At 37.5% G+C, this 16,719-nt stretch overlaps 1 protein-coding gene across 4 annotated transcripts in view; it reads right to left on the reverse strand.

Annotated features, from left to right (window-relative positions):
- LOC127511060 (NACHT, LRR and PYD domains-containing protein 12-like) overlaps positions 1-16,719 on the reverse strand; it is a 79,686-nt gene that overhangs the window by 14,636 nt on the left and 48,331 nt on the right. Inside the window, exon 8 of one of the 4 annotated variants that reach the window (XM_051891425.1) lies at positions 14,456-15,555. The exons of 2 other annotated variants lie outside the window; for them this stretch is intronic. In XM_051891425.1, coding sequence (XP_051747385.1) covers positions 15,032-15,555 — 524 coding nt within the window. In that variant the 3' untranslated portion in view covers positions 14,456-15,031. Of the gene's footprint in view, positions 1-14,455; positions 15,556-16,719 lie in introns of those variants that run through there. One more of the 4 variants, XR_007929826.1, reaches the window with a different exon arrangement.

Genomic DNA, 16,719 nt, shown 5'->3' on the forward strand with positions numbered 1-16,719 from the left:
AATTGTAAGGGCGTGTACAGCTGTTTTCACTCAAATGTTGAAAAGCAGTATATTATTTAGTGTGTGCGCTGCTGCTGGAAGCATTCGGCCTCCTCGCGTGAAGACCTGCGACTCTACCTGCACGACTCCACCGAGCAAGGACATTGATAAGGCACCTAAGAAACCTCTTTTTTCCTTTCCTGCTCCAACTTTCCCACTTCTTTTTCTCATCATGTGCTTTCAGTACATTCCTGTTGTTTTTAAACAATGCTCTACCTTCACACGCAGAAGGCAGCACAATACTGCTAATCTGTGTCCTATTTACTCCTCTAATGCACCTCTCTCTTTTTCTGTGGGTCTGTCAGTCAACAAAGCTGACTTAATTCTAGCAACTCAATCTACTCTCAATATCTTGGGCTTGACCGAGACCTGGATTCATCCAGAGGACTCAGCAAACCCTGCTGCTCTCTCTAACTCTAGGAGGGGTAGGGGTACAGGTCTTCTCATTTCTAACATCTCATTTCTTTCAATTTCATGCTATTACAGTTACAACTTCTGTTAAGATCCAGTAGTATAGTAGTAATTTATTGATGGAGCTTCTCGCCTTCCCTGCCAGTCTGACTCTACAGCACGATTTTACCATCAAGATCGATCAGAAATCTTTGGTTAGTGTTGGAAAAATACAAAATAAGGAAAATCAGACTTTTCCAAACTGAGCATGCAACACAGCTTCTCGTCCAGGCCCTGGTTATTTCTAGGCTTGATTACTGCAATGCTCTTCTGGCTGGACTTCCATCATGTGCAATCAAACCTTTACAAATGATTCAGAACGCTGCAGCACATCTCGTCTTCAAGGAACCAAAAAGGGCCCATGTCTCACTTCTCTTCATCTCTCTGCACTGGCTACCACTTACTGCTCGCATCAAGGCATTAGCACTTTCTTACAGATCTACCACAGGCTCAGCACCCTCCTACTTCCACTCACTCCTTTGAGTCTACATTCCTACTAGAAGCCTATGATCTCTAAATGAGCGATAGCTGGTGGTACCATCACAGAGATGCACAAAATCACTCTCCAGGACATTTTCGTTCACTGTTCCTTGCTGGTGGAATGATCTCAGTGGAATGTCAATATTCAAAAGACAGCTGAAAACTCCTCTCTTCCATGAGCACTGAATCTCATCTTAAAAAAATTCTACGTCTTTTTTCCCCTTTTTCTTTCTTTTCTTCTCTCCCTACTCTAGCTTATGCTACTCTAAGAAATGTCTAAAACTTTGTATTTTGAGCACTTTTTGCACAATGAATCGCTTTGCTGCTTTATTCCTCATTTGTAAGTCGCTTTGCATAAAAACGTCTGCAAAATGAGTATGTGTGAATGTAAATATCACATTTTTGCAAATGTTTTTTTTGTCTCTTGTTCTGGCATTCCATTGAGAACAGATGTCACATTCTGTGACAAAATCTTTTATTGCGATAGCATTATTATATACTTTACTAAACTAAATTAAACTAAAAACTAATTGCAAGTTCACATTTACAATTGGTTAAGTCTGACTCCATTTATAGCATAGTTAATTATTTTAAAACAATTTACCTCAGTAATTCCAGCTGACAGTTTGGACTCTTCAGTCCATCAGAAAGAAGCTTCACTCCAGAATCCTGCAGGTCATTGTTACTCAGGTCCAGCTCTCTCAGGATAGAGTTTGAGGATTGTAAAACTGAAGACAAACTCTCACAACACTGAGCAGTGAGGTTACATGTGGTAAATCTGAAGAAGAAAAACAATGTAATTCAGGTATCCCCAACCACATTCCTGGAGCCCCCTCCCCAACCGCATTCCTGGAGCCCCCCCCCCCCGCACGTTTTGCAATTCTCCGTAATCATTAGTTCAGTTCTCCTCCTGCTCATTGGGGGCGGGGGAACATGGTTGGAACCCCTGATGTAATTACATACTGAATAAATCAGTAATAAATTAGCAGTGTGATTTCTTTTTATTAACTCATTGGGAAAAAAAATAATGCAAACCTCAGTATCTCTAGCTGACAGTTTGTACTCTTCAGTCCATCAGAAAAAAGCTTCACCCCTGAATCCTGCAGGTCATTGTTACTCAGGTCCAGCTCTCTCAGGACAGAGTTTGAGGATTGTAAAACTGAAGACAAACTTTCACAGGACTGAGCAGTGAGTTTACAGCACTGTAGCCTATGTAGAGAACAAAACAAGCAAACAGCAATGCTTATCAGGTAGTTTTTATAATTTGAAGCTTGAAAAACCTTTGACTGTAGTGATGTAAGCAAAGCCAAAAACAATGTTCTCTTCATTAAAAATCAAACCAGTATTTATAATATCACACATTACGTTTATGAATTAATTTTTTTGAACAGTCTAGGCCAACAAGTCACCCAATTACAAAAGACTAACACTGTATATCAGGGATGGGCAACTGGCGGCCTGCTGCTTCCAGTCCGCAATGTCTTTAAATAAGGCACACCGAACCACTCGGATGATCAATTTTAAAGCATTTGAAAAGTACTGTATTGTTCTGAATAAAGAATTTTTTTCTTGGAAATCTGAAAAAATGGGATTGTCTCATATTCATGGTCTAGACTTTTACATGTCAATAATACAGCCACAAGAATAAGGAGTGCCAAATACGTGTAAAACGAGCATTTCCCCGAGGACTGAGAAATGCAGCAGAGTCATCATACGGTGTCAGAGTGTAATGTTAGAAGATGGCCAGTCAAAAAAGACTAACAATCAAAGAAAAGCTTACTGGGGCCGCTTTGAAGAAACTGACAGGCAAGTGTATCAGTAAGTAGCCGAAAAAAAGAAATGAGAGGCTGCCCATACCCAGAGCCATCATCTCTCTGAAGGCACTGGATATCACCTCTAGCTGAAATCACCCACCAACGAGGCCCATCATTTCTTTTTTCCAACTATGTACTGATGCACTTGCCTGTCAATATCCTCAAAGAGGCTGCTTTTAGGACTGCAGTAAGATTTCTTGGACTGTTGCGATGTAGAATGATGCAGAGTAATGGATTAGCGAGTGCCCTCCGACTTAAGCGAGAAACTGCTGTCTTTTCAATGCTGCGTGGTCAGACTTAGGAAAAAACATTTATATCATCACTGGATCAGATAGGTAATGCAGATCAAACACCTGTTTTTGTTTTTTTGACATGCCGGCATCTGTCACTGTACAAAAAATGTTGAGAAATCCATCATTGTGAAATCTATTAAATAAGAACATAAGGTTATTTTTATAGTAGCTATGCTATAAAGTGTTTATTCTGAATGTGATATTTGGTAGATTTTACCAGTATGTTTCATACTTTAAATACAAAAATTAATTTAAAAATGAAAAATATGCAATATGAAAATTATCTTCAAATAAAGAATTTTAAAAGACAAGATTTGGTCTTCTAAAAGCCTTTTTCCAAAAGGTACATCTTGAAAAGCTGGGGTCGTCTTATATTTGGAACAATATGGTAAGTAATGGAAAGACTGCGTTCAGATTATGAGGTTAATGCTAAACCAAAAAAGGAGAGGTCGCTATTTCCAGCCGATCACCATTTTAATTACAGTGAAGTGTGTGCACGCTGTATGTGAAAGTTTACTAAAATTAGCAAAAATAACTGAAAAATGAACCATGAAAATCGTGTTTTCCTGTCAAGATGGTAAACGGATTATGTTTTTACCAAGTTCAAGGGGTCACCCATTTGTTTGGAAATGAAATCTGTAATGAAAGATTTTAATGTAAATTGCCATTACACAACTGCACTGCTCACAAAAGCCACTTTTCCACCGTTGAGCTGAACAGTTCTAAGAACGGTAAGGAACAGTTCCAGTTGTATTTCCACTTGAGCCTGGTACGTTACTGCACAATTACAAACCACTTTTGGCCTGGAATTAGTTAACCATGCTGCTAGAATGCATGTAGTGATGTCGCCACTCAGGATCTGTCACGTGTCAGTTGCCTGGCTGCCAGTTTCTCTGTAGCTTGCTAAACATGCTTTTTGAGCAACGTGAACACAAATTAATAATGCAATTAAAAGAAGTATCTGATCATCCTCCATAACGTAGTCACTATTTATATTAAATATCATGTGTAAACTCTTATGTTACTAAGACAACAACTGACTCATTTGTATTACATTCTAAACAGCACTGTTGAAGTTGCCCAATCCCGCTGTACATAAAAGAATGTAAAGGAGACTCTTACAGTGCTCTTCTGGTGTTTTTGATTACTGGCAGCAGTCTCATCAGTGCTTTATCAGATCTTCTGTATTTCTGCAGTTCAAACGTCTGTTGAGTCTCTTCTGACATGAGGAGTACAAACACCAGACCAGACCATTGAGCAGAGGAGAGATTCTTTGCTGAAAGCTTTCCTGAGTTCAGATTCTTTTGGATTTCCTCTACAAAGTCATCTTTCAGTTCACTTAGACAGTGAAAGAGATTGATGGTCCTCTCTACTGATTTCTCCTTTTCTATTTTCTTTTTGATGTAGTCAACGGTGTCTTTAACATTCTCTGTTTTGAGTTCCAGTCCTGGCAGTAGTTCTTTCAGGTCACTCTGATTGGACTCCAGTGAGAGACCCAGGAGGAACCGGAGGAAAAGGTCCAGGTGTCCATTCTTGCTTTGTAAAGCCTTGTTGACTGCAGCCTTATGAAGCTGAAACAGTGGCTTTTCGGACAGTTTCCATGTCAGTTTTTCTCTCCAGGATTGATGAAATAGGTCAGTTTTCTCATCTTTGCCCATCAAAAACACATAGAGAGCAGCAAGGAATTCCTGTATGCTGAGATGTACGAAGCTGTAAATGTTTCTTGCCTTTTCTTCCTGAAACATTTGAGTGCATAACCCAGAGTACACTGACCCTTCGCTGACATCTAATCCACATTCCTCAAGATCTTCTTTGTAGAAAATCAGGTTTCCTTTCTCCAACTGTTGAAAGGCCAGTTTTCCAAGCTTCAGAATAATCTCATCAAAAGACCTTGCATTGGCTTTAGGTTCAGGGTCATCATGGTATTTTTTTTCCATCTGTTGCTGCTGAGAAATTAAGAAACTTGTGTACATCCCTGTGAGAGTTGTGGGAGTTTTGTCATTGCTCTCTTGAGCAAGGAGAGGCTGAAGAACAGTAAGAGAGATCCAGCAGAAGACAGGGATATGGCACATGATGTACAGGCTCCTGAATTTCCTGATGTGACGGATAATGTTTTCAGAAACCTCAGGACTGCTGTTATTTTTGAAGTATTGCTCTTTCTGCTCATCGTTAAATCCTCTCACCTCTGTCACCTGATCAATGTAGTCTCGGGGTATCAGACTGGCTGCTGCTGGTCTGGATGTGATCCAGATGAGAGCAGAGGGAACCAGATGTGTCTTGATAAGGTTTGTTATTATCTTACTCACTGTTGTTTTTTCGTTTACATTTGTAAATCTGTCATCATCTTTAAAGATCAACGGAAAACAACATTCATCCAGCCCATCAAAGATGAACATAACTTTACCATCACCTTCAGGAAGAGAGGGCAGTTCTTCAGGACTACTAAAAAAGTATTTGTTAAGCAGTCCCATGAGACTGTACTCTTCTTTAATCAAATTCAATCTACGGAATGGAAGTGGAAATATGAAGACTATATCCTGATTTTCTTTTCCTTCAGCCCAGTCAAGGATGAATTTATTGACAGAGACAGTTTTTCCTACTCCTGCGATCCCCATTGTCAGCACTTTTCTGTTTTGTCGATCTGTGTCACACTGGACTTTAAACATGTCATTACACTCAATTGGCTTCTCCTCGGCAGTCAATCGGTTGTGGTTTGATTCAATCTGCATCACCTCATGGTCGTTCACTCTTCCCCCAGTCTCATTCTCCACCACATATAAATTAGTGTAGATATCATTCAGGTATTTTTGATGACCCGTCTGTGAATTACCAACCAATATCCGCTTATATTCCTGTTTTAATTTGTTCTTCACTCTGAGGCTGGTCTCTGTGTAATCATGAAGAGTAACTTGACCTTTAAGAAAGGGGGAAAAAGACAGCAAAGACTAAGTGATTGTGTTTTTCATAAATTCATGCATCTACTGTATTCAAATTAGTGTTACACATCTTACACTGATTATAGTGAAGTTGACAACATATAAGGTGATGAAAATGCCTTGACCAATGCTGACTGGAATGCAATTGGTTTCAATTTTACAGTTTCTGAATAAATTTATTTTTATAATTCCTTCCAGAGCATTTATACACCTATTTTGTGTTTGCAAACAACGATGATTTTTTTTTTTTTTTTTTTTTGGCGGAGCCTACCTGGTGGCAGAAAATGAAATAATAATAAAAGAATAAAAAAGTTAATTTCAAGTTTACATCTCACAATTCTTAGAAGACAAAAACAGAATTGTTAGACATATTTGTTATTCTGTCTTTTTTTCTCAGAATTGTGAGTTCATATCCTGCAATTCTGTTAATATGTTTACATGCCGGGCGAAATTGGGGTAAGTAGCAAAAAATCTAGCTGTGTCGATCGGTTTATGACTTTAAATGGATAGTGAAAGTGAAAGCCAAACTTTTGGCATCTGTTGTTGCATTTAAAGGTGCATTCTCTCAGAGATGATGAGATGAATCTACCTCAGTGCTGATAACAGTATTATATATCTTAGTTTTCTGGCTTTATATTTCTCTTATAGGCTATTTCTCGCTGACCATACATTAATGACAGTGAAAAATTAGAAGAATCAATATTTCTTGTTAAACTATGTTTTTTAAGGCGTCGTTTGCAGCTGCTTTTGATTTTCACAGCTGACTGATTTGCCTTGTTCGGATCTTAAAGACTGTTAGCTGTTAATAACTGTTGTTATTAGTGTTATCAGGGTCATTAAATGTTTTGTGAATATACTATGGAAACAAAAAATGCTGGCGAACAGCAATGCCGTTTTCATCTTGGCTTAAAAAACTAAGAATGATGCGTCTCTTTTATAACAAGCTTTGATGTGGAATGTAGTTTTGTAGTAGGCTGTTTTAAAAACATTTTCATTGAAGAGTCTTCAATCCTCATATGCACGTGTCAGTGTCACAAGTGTGGTTATGTCGTTATAAAATTAGGCAAGGCAAATTAATTGTAAAGTGGATTTAATAATAATAATAGTAATAATAATAACAGCCCTATAATAGTAGTAATAATAATAATAAAATTAATATAGATTAATGGGAAAACGACCCATTATCGTCTTGATATCGTCAAAGGCATCAGCCCTTGGCAATATGTCTGACTATCGTCGAAACACGATACTATCGTCTATTGGCACAACCCTAGTCACTATTGGACTCAGATCAATTTAAAGCCCATGCTAACCAAAGTTATTAAAAGATTTTTGATCAAACCATTGACATCTAGCACACCAAACAAGACATGAGACTGTATTAGGGTTAAAGTTTGGGGTTATTGCAATGACCCTTCTTGCGATGACCCTTCTTATGCTTGCAGAATTTCCGGGTTTAAGATCCTTGTACACCATTTAACTATTTGTAAAATCATGACTAGACACTCTGTTTTATTAAATGTACTTGTATAAGATCTGCTGCTGTTCTTCTTGGCCCTGTAATTGTTACTTGCTGTTATATTTTCCTTGTTACCATGTACAGGCAGTGATTGTTATTTACCCCATATCACTTTTGAATAAGCTCCAACAGTGGCAGATGTCTTTATATTGCCTTCAGCTTGACCTGCGTGAGAGAGAGAGAGAGAGAGAGAGAGAGAGAGAGAAAGAGGAAACAAAAATCACACAAACACATCAGCAGAGCAAAGTTTAAGTCAAACCATCTCATTGGTAATTAGTCATTCACATTACAGTCACAGTGAATGAAACGGTACCTTGCTTGTGATTGTTCTCCAGCTGCTCAGCCAGATTATTCTGGTTCATCTTCCTCAGGATCTTCACTGTGATCTTCACAGCTTCTTCTGGTCCAAAACGTGCAACCATCTTATCCACTGTTTTTAACCTATCTGCATTCTCCATTTCAGAATTTGATATGCGCTCATGTTTCTTTAAGTACCACTGAAACTGACTTAGTTCAGCTTCTATCAGGTCCATCAGTGAGTTCAGAAGCAGCTCTTCAACAGATGCCATTGTTCTTCACAGATTAACAGCTGCAGGACAAAAAGAAAAAGTAGTAGTTTCTCTCTTAACATGTGGACCTAAGCATTGAAATGTTATTTGGGCTATGAAATGAAGCTGTGATCAAATCAGGACTCCCAGAGGAACCTCATCCAAACTCATCTGTTAAAGGGGTCCTATAATGCCCCTTTTGCATGATATCTATCTGAAACATGCTACCAATAAGTACCCTAGCAATCACCTGAGTACCCTATAAAATATATAGTTAAGAGACAGACGGACAGACAACACTGAAATACACTGTCTGATTTTAATAGACAAACACTTAAGAATCTATGAATGGATTATTATTACAGTGATTATTATGTTTCTAGAATGTTATATGTTTGGCAACGGTTCTTTTAACCCTTAAAGATGGAGTGTGTAGCTTTTCATTTCTTAAACGTCACAGCCATATTCCAGGATGACAATGTCAAGATTCACCAGGGTTAAAATTGTGAAAGAATGGTTCAGAGAGCAAGAAGAATCATTTTCACACATGAATTGGCACCTCTGAGTCCTCATTGAAAGAAGAACCTCATTGAAAGACTTTGCGATGTACTGGAGTAGACTTTACAGAGTGCTCACCTCTTGCATTGTCAATACAAGATCTTGACCAAAAATTGATGCACCTCTTGATGGAAATAACATCACAACATTTATTTCCATCAAGAGGTGCATAATTTTTTTGGTCAAGATCTTGTAATGACAATGCAAGAGGTGAGCACTCTGTAAAGTATCCTCCTGCACATCCCAAAAACTTAGAATGAGGTTAAGGTCAGTGCCAATTCGTGTGAAATGTGTGAAAATGATTCTTCATGCTCCCTCCCAACAATTCTTTCACAATTTGAGCCTGATGTATCTTGACATTGTCATCCTGGAATATGGCTATGTTACATCATAATACATGGTTGTTTAAGAAATGAAAAGCTACACACTCCATCTTTTAGGGTTAAAAGAAACAAACATTTAATATGCTAGAAAAATAATAATCACTGTAATAATGATCCATCCACAGACTCTTAATTTTCTGCCTATTAAAATCCAAACTTTTTTTTTTTTTTGGCCAGGCAGTGTATATAGGTAAGAGAGAGGCAGGCAGACAGACAACACTGAAATATATAATTAAGAAACAGAAAGACAGACAGAGAGACAACATTGAAATATATAGTTACGATAATGACGGTAATAACAATTGCTGCATTTATTTAATGATCTTTGTTGCATACGTTTTAATGATGAAAACATTCCAGGATTATTCTCCTTATAGTAGACTTCAATGGCCTCCAAATGGTTGAAGGTCAAAATTACAGTTTCAGTGCAGCTTCAAAGGGCTTTAAACGATACCAGATGAGAAATAAGGGTCTTATCTAGAGAAACGATTGGTCATTTTCTAAAAAAATACAACTGTATATGCTTTATAAACACACATGATCGCCTCACACATGCTTCCACCAAAACCGCACTTTTGTATTCTTCAAAAAGGTTACGCTGTATGTCCTACGCCTTCCCTATTCAACTTACGGAATGAACGCAGCGCCAGTTCCAATTTTTCTGTTAGTAGAATAAGGAAGGCGACTTTTTATAGAGGCACTATAGAGAGCATTTTGACCAGCAGCCTCTCGGTCTGGTATAATAGCTGCATGGCTGCAGACCAGAAGTCCCTCCAGAGAGTGGTGAGGACAGCAGAGAAAATCATCAGGATGTCTCTCCAATCTATACAGGCACTACATCACTCATGCTACTTTAACAGAGCCACCAAAACAATCAGTGACTCCACCTACCCCACTTGGACTCTTTTCTCTTCTACCTACTGGGAAACGCTACCGTAATGTTAGACTGGTGAAACTGGAAGAACCGGAAGAGAGGGTGACTCTAGTCAACATCTGAACACTTTCTCAGGAAGTTAACATGCACATCCAAGACAACACACCCCACTGGGTGAAGACAGAAGAGTCACATTTCACTTTTGTTTTCAACATCTGTTTCCTTACTCACTATCCCTCTCTTTGCCCCTTCTCATCTCCTAAACTCAGGACACTCCAAAACTCACCAAAAATCAAATGTCTCAATCAAGATGAACATGATAATTCATGTTTGGTAACATTTAAAATGTCTCAGTGCAACTGGTATAATGGTCTTACTCCACAGAAGTAAACCAAAAGGTAATAAGGGCTTTAAAAGTTTAGACATACTTTGCTTACTGTGGTGGGTGTGCCCTTTTTCCAGGGTACTTCATTCAAACTACCTGTGCAGAGTGCAGAGAAAAGTGCTCTATAAATGAAACAGATTATTAGTTATTATTATTATTAGTAGTAGTAGTAACTAATATTTATCCAAATTAATCAATATTGAATCAAGATCGGAATCAACACACAAGCTTATGAATTGAAATTGTGAAATTTGTGTCAAGCAATAATAAAACTGTAGCCTGGCATTCATTGTACAATGTAAACATTGTAACATGTTGTCTCTAAACTTAATGAAATTCTATTTAATTACCAAATATTTTGGCAATCCCAATACACTTATTGTGATGAGGGTTTTTTTTTTTTACAAAGAATAATTTAACTGATAGCATTATTTATTTTATATTTTTTCAAGATTTCTATACATATCGCGGTATATTTTTGATCAGGAATTCTTTTGCCCATGACAATTGTGTACTGAAAAATCTGATATCTTGACAGCCCTAATCTAAATGAGTTGAAGTAAAGTTTGTGAGATGAATGTGGCTAATTATGAAGAGAGAACATAGATTCAGAGACATGAGGCATCAAAACGCTATGTTGTTTAAATCTGCAAAGCAAATTAAGCAATCAAAGACCATTATAAAGAATGTGTCAATGCTGTTTGTTAAATCTAGATCAATGTAAATGGATACATGACACTTTTAAATCTATATATGTCAGTATTTTATGAAGTTGTATTTACTAACCATGAATAATGATGATGTGGATGTTTCTTGTTCCTCCACTGAACTTGAAGTTGTTTTGAAACCATTCAATCCTGCATTTTCATAAAGGACTGTGGAGGGAGAAGTTTTCTTCAGAACTTAAACCGGTTATACCAGGACTTTTGGGAAAAATAGAACCAGTTTTTCATAGGGACTCTTGATGTCACGATCGCAGTTCTGTCTTTTTGTTTTGTATGGATTCTTGCACTTCACACCGGACTACATTTCCCATCATTCATTGCACTGATTACGTACACGGCTGTAGCGAATTACACACCCTACATAAGCCATGGACTTCCTCTCTCTCACTGCCAAGTATTTTTTTTTAGCGTTTATGCTGTTTAGCGTTGCTGCTTTACGGAGCCAGTTCCCAGTCCTTGTCTGAGTTTTTAGTTCTTATCAAAGTTCTAGTCCCATCTTGTTTTCTGATTGCCTGTTTCCTGATTACCTGCCTGTCTTAGACTTCTCTCTTGCCTTGCCCTTTGGACTCTGTTTGCACCGCTCTTGGACTATTGCCTGTTTTCCCTGGATTATCCTTTAGCCTAGCCCTCTTGGATATTGCTTGCCACAGAATGACCATGCTTGTCCCTGGATTACTCTTCTGTCTGCCCTCAAATACCTGTATGCCATTGATAGACCTTTGCCTGTTTTTGACTATGTTTTGGAATAAAGCTTTGCATATGGATTCGCACGCGTCTCGTTGCAGTCCCTCTGTAACACTTGACATAAGAGTAAAACTATGTGGATAATCACTGTCTGACGTCAAAAATCCACACAAAACCAGTGTTGGGAAGGTTACTTTGGAAATGTAACAGATTACAGATTGCAAGTTACCCTATTTAAAATGTAATAAGTAGTGTAACTATTTCAGTTACTTTATTAAAGTAATGGGTTACACTTTATTTTACAGTGTACTTACTATAGAGTTACAGTTAGGGTTAGGGTTTGGTTTAGGGTTAGTTACTTGTAATTATACATAATTTACTGTTATTACCATAGTAAGTACATGTAGTAACATGTAACTACGGCACTGTAAAATAAAGTGTTACCAAGTAATGTAACTTTTTTTTGGGCAGACCAAGAAATAGAGCATTTAAATAATCCAGACGTGATGTGATTAACGCATTAATTATTGGCATCAGCTAGAGTGAGAAGATTGAAAACGTTCAATATTATGAAGATGGAAAAGAGTTTTTTTATAACATTGTCTTTTTTTACAAGTTGAGTCAAATGGGACACCGAGATTACTGACAGATGAAGAAGGCTTAACATGAACCCAATCAATATCAAAGGACAGGTCTATCCTTTTGACTGAGGTAGCAGAGCCAATCATCTATATTTCAATTTTTGTATTATTAACTTAAGAAAATTCAGGCACATCCAATGCTTGATATCCCTGATACATGCAGTAAGTGAGTCAGGCAGGGATGGCCAATCAGAACTGGTGGTAAGGTAAATTTGAATGTCATCAGCATAGCAATGAAATTAAAGTCCATGCATGCGTATGATGTAACCAAGTGGATATACTGTAAATAAATGATGAACAGTAGTGGACCAAAAACTGAACCTTGAGGAACACCGCGTGAACGCGGAGCAGTGGCAGATTTATAACCTTGTATAGTCAAGTCATTACCTTTATTTATATAGTACTTTTTTCAATGCAGATTGTGTCAGCAGCTTGACAGTGATAGATGGAACATAATTTTGGCTGTACAGCAGCTCTAGAAGAAAACAGTGTCATTGTCCAGCTTAAAAGACCAAACTCTGCAAGACTATAGGCCTACCTTATTAATAAAGCATACTTTGTAGTCTACAGGCGAGCAGATCAAATCAGATTATGAACAACACGTGAGGTTAGGCATTTTTCTCACATAGAAAACCTTTATAAAAACGCTTAACATGCAATATAGTGCATGCGTTGGTTGCATATTCAGTAAAGTTTATACTGAGTTTTAATTTAAGGGGATTGTTCTCCCTTAGAGCCTGTTTGTTATTTGTATTATTGTTTGTATTATTTTGCATTTGTAATGGAAAGCAACCGTTCTAGTTTTGAGTAGATCTAGGTTTGAGTAAATTATACTATAGGTGAGATTTTGCATTATTCACCTGTAGTAAGTCAGCCTTTCCAATAGGAACCTTCTACAAGCTTTTGAATTTTAACATGTCTGTTTTTAAAATGTTATTTTAATTAAAACAAATTATACATTTTAGCGCATAATTGCAATTGGCAGATGTTCCCGTGCCAGCAGTGCATCAGAGCATTCTCATGTAGCCTATAAATATGCAGCTATAATGCACATAGGTGATTTTGAAGGAATATTTCATGTCGATATACAATGTTTGCATACTGTTAAAGTCTTCATGAAATCAAAATTGACCCTATTTACTTTGTTAGCGCAAATTACTAGTCTTGTGGTGAACAATTAATCCGTGCAAGTTATTACACAGAAAAAAATTGTTTGTCGTGGTAATCTTTAATCAAATCCTGAAAAGTTAATGGAATGGCATTCCTTCTCTGATGACATCAGTTTGACGGGTTGAAAACGCTTAAACCACTCCTCTGCAACCGTTCGTCTGCTATGAGCGAGAGATGGAGAGGAGGAGCGCTGAAGTAAAACTCTGCCCTCTATTCAATATTCCGTTTCACTTGAAAATACGTCACAACACTGGAGAAAAGTGGTTTGCAACTTCCAGTTCACGGGGACTTTAACATTAATCATGCTATTGATATCTTTGTAAGACTGCCGACTCTGTCGAACAGTAGCATGGGAAAACGAATGTCCAGCTTTCGACTTTTACATTTAAAAACAGATATTTTCAAATTCCAAAGCTTGTATACAATCTATACAAGCCTAATATAGCATATATGTGCAGTCAGATAAAAATAAGCCTAGAATATGAACGCAACTGTGAAATTTCGTCTAAGGGAGGAAAATGCATGCCCTTAATGTGAAACTGTGTGTTGCGTTATTCTAGGCTCTTGTCTACATATATCACATCTTGTCTGTTTTCCTCCCATTTTCTGCTTGTCTGTACAAGGTAAGCTAGGCTATATTTTATTATAAGGTGTGTACTTTGAATTTGGTGCTGCAATATCATTTTCTTAAGCCAATTTGTGTCTTATATGGGGAAGAATGCTTGATTGTGATGCTGTTGTCTGTTTTAGCAGGCTATACTGCTATCTAATGGTAGGAGGTTTTCTTAGACAGCTTGTGTGTGGATCGAGCAATGCTAACCGGACAAAATGAAAGTCTTAAAATCCAAATGAATTAAATAGGATCTACTCAGAAACGAATCAATGAATGCATGTGTGTCACCTGATCCACAAACGCAGATCTTTCTCGTTGCACACACCAATTCTGACTACATTAATACAAAATCGATTTTTTTATTCACAGCTATGTCTCTATTTATACAAAATGCTGCACATTCATCTCAATTTTTGCACACACAATTGTAAAGTATTCGTTTAAATGTAGTAACGCACATATGTGAATTGTCAAATAAATGGGTAGTTGTGCACACATTAATAATTAGCACCATACTAATTCATTGGTAGTTGTTTATGTGTGGGTTGTGAAATCCTTGAAAACCGTGAAAAGAAAGTCTCAAAATCCAAATGAATCAAATGTGATTAACTCAGAAACAACGTCAATGAATGCACACGTGTCACCTGATCCACAAATGCACATCTTTGTTGCATGCACAAATGATGATACACTAATACAATAGAAAACATTGGTATTCACAAAAGTGTCTCTTTTTGTACAAATTGCTGCACATTCATTTAATTCTGATTTTTGCACACATAAGTTGAAAGGCATTTGGTTGTGGATCGTAAAACATTTCTGCAACATTTATCAAGTTCATGGATAATTGTGCATGCATTCGTTAATCAGTTTGAGTCTAATTTCATCCCATAGAATCTCTACAGTCTATTCTGATTCATCAACACAGTTTCACTGATGATCCAGTATCAACATGAAACCCAGGATAGAGCGATTGAGTGAATGTGGTCTGGACTGTGTGGATGAGGCTCATTGTGTCTCCAGAGACGCTGTAAAAGGACAGAGTTCCTACACTGTGATCCACATACACTCCTATTCTACTGCTGATGGACTCCACAGGGAGTTTAGTCCATGTGTTATTGTGACTGAATGAGTAACTGGAGGAAGAGCAGTACAAACTCCAGGACTGATCATTAGATCCAAACAAACACTCTATACCCCGTCCCTTCCTGCTGATGCTCTTATATGACAGTGATATACACACATTACCACTCCACTCAATCTCCCAGTAACAGCGTCCACACACACTGTCTCTACACAACACCTGAGTATTATATCCTTCAAATCTGTCTGGATGATCAGGATACGACTGGACTGTGACAGTGTCAGTAATCACTCTGTTCCCCTCAGACAAATGGAGGCGTTTATGTGTTGTGTTCAGATCCAGAGTGAGCTGATGGGAATCTGATGGAGAGAAAACACATCAAGGGGGTATTACAGAAACTTTTTATCTTAAGTCTTAAGTTCAGTTCAGAAGTTAAATTTAGGATTTTTCACAAATTCAAATTACAGAAGCAAATCTTAACTTGATATAGGATTCTTATCCAATCTTAGAAAATCTCATCTTATCTGTAATTAGGAAATCTTGAGTTCAGCACTCAACTCTGAGGTCTGTTGCCAAGCAACCAAAGATAATAATGCACTTAATAAATTTCATTCTGTAATACATTTTGGCTGCGTTTACACTGGCACAAAAAATCTGATCTTTTGCTCACATCTGACACAGATTGGAATTAGTTGCACACGTGTAAACAAAAATCCACACGAGATCCGTTTTTTTCGCATCCGATGTGAGCCACTTCCAAATGTGGTTTTAAATCTGATACATATCCAATCTCTGGACATGCAACCTAAACACGCATATCCGATTCCCATTGGAATTTCAAGCCACCACAAAGTGAGGGCGACACGTTTGCTCACTAAAAGGAAGCTTTAATGTTGTATTATGAAGCAGCCATGCTTGTATGCAGTTGCAGCTTTATTATTGAGGTTGGAACTTTATATGTCTAACGTTATCTATTTTTCTAGAAAAAATTTGTGCGCGTTTCACTAGCCTATAGGCTTATGTACTGCAACAAGAGAAATAATAGAATAAATTAGACAGTTATATACCATTATCAGCATATTATGTTGAGTCTCTGGGAGAATATTCAGTTATGCTTTAGATTAAAGCCCGGAAAGTACTGCGTAATTACAACGAATTTACAGCGTAACTTTCGATAATTATAGTGTACCTATAAAGTAAGTGCATGTAAGTATAGGGGAACAATATGTAAAATCTTGGGAATAAAGGGGTAACAACCAGAAAAATAACAAATTATTTATACTGTAAGTATTTTAGAACTAAGTGGTACTGTTATGATAGACAACAATCTTATGCTTGGGAGCAATTTAGTGAGAAAGTGCACCGATTAAGTTGTTTCAAGGCAAGCAGAAAAAACTATTGCCATCTTTTTTTAATACATGGGGAAATACACTTTTGTTTCATGTAATTACAGGGTAAGTATGACATTGCGGGCCGTAAATTAAAGTGGTGCTTGTAACACTCTTGTTTCATGTAGTTACAGC

Source organism: Ctenopharyngodon idella, chromosome 4, assembly GCF_019924925.1.
Source record: "Ctenopharyngodon idella isolate HZGC_01 chromosome 4, HZGC01, whole genome shotgun sequence".
In the NCBI taxonomy this organism is placed as follows: domain Eukaryota; kingdom Metazoa; phylum Chordata; class Actinopteri; order Cypriniformes; family Xenocyprididae; genus Ctenopharyngodon; species Ctenopharyngodon idella.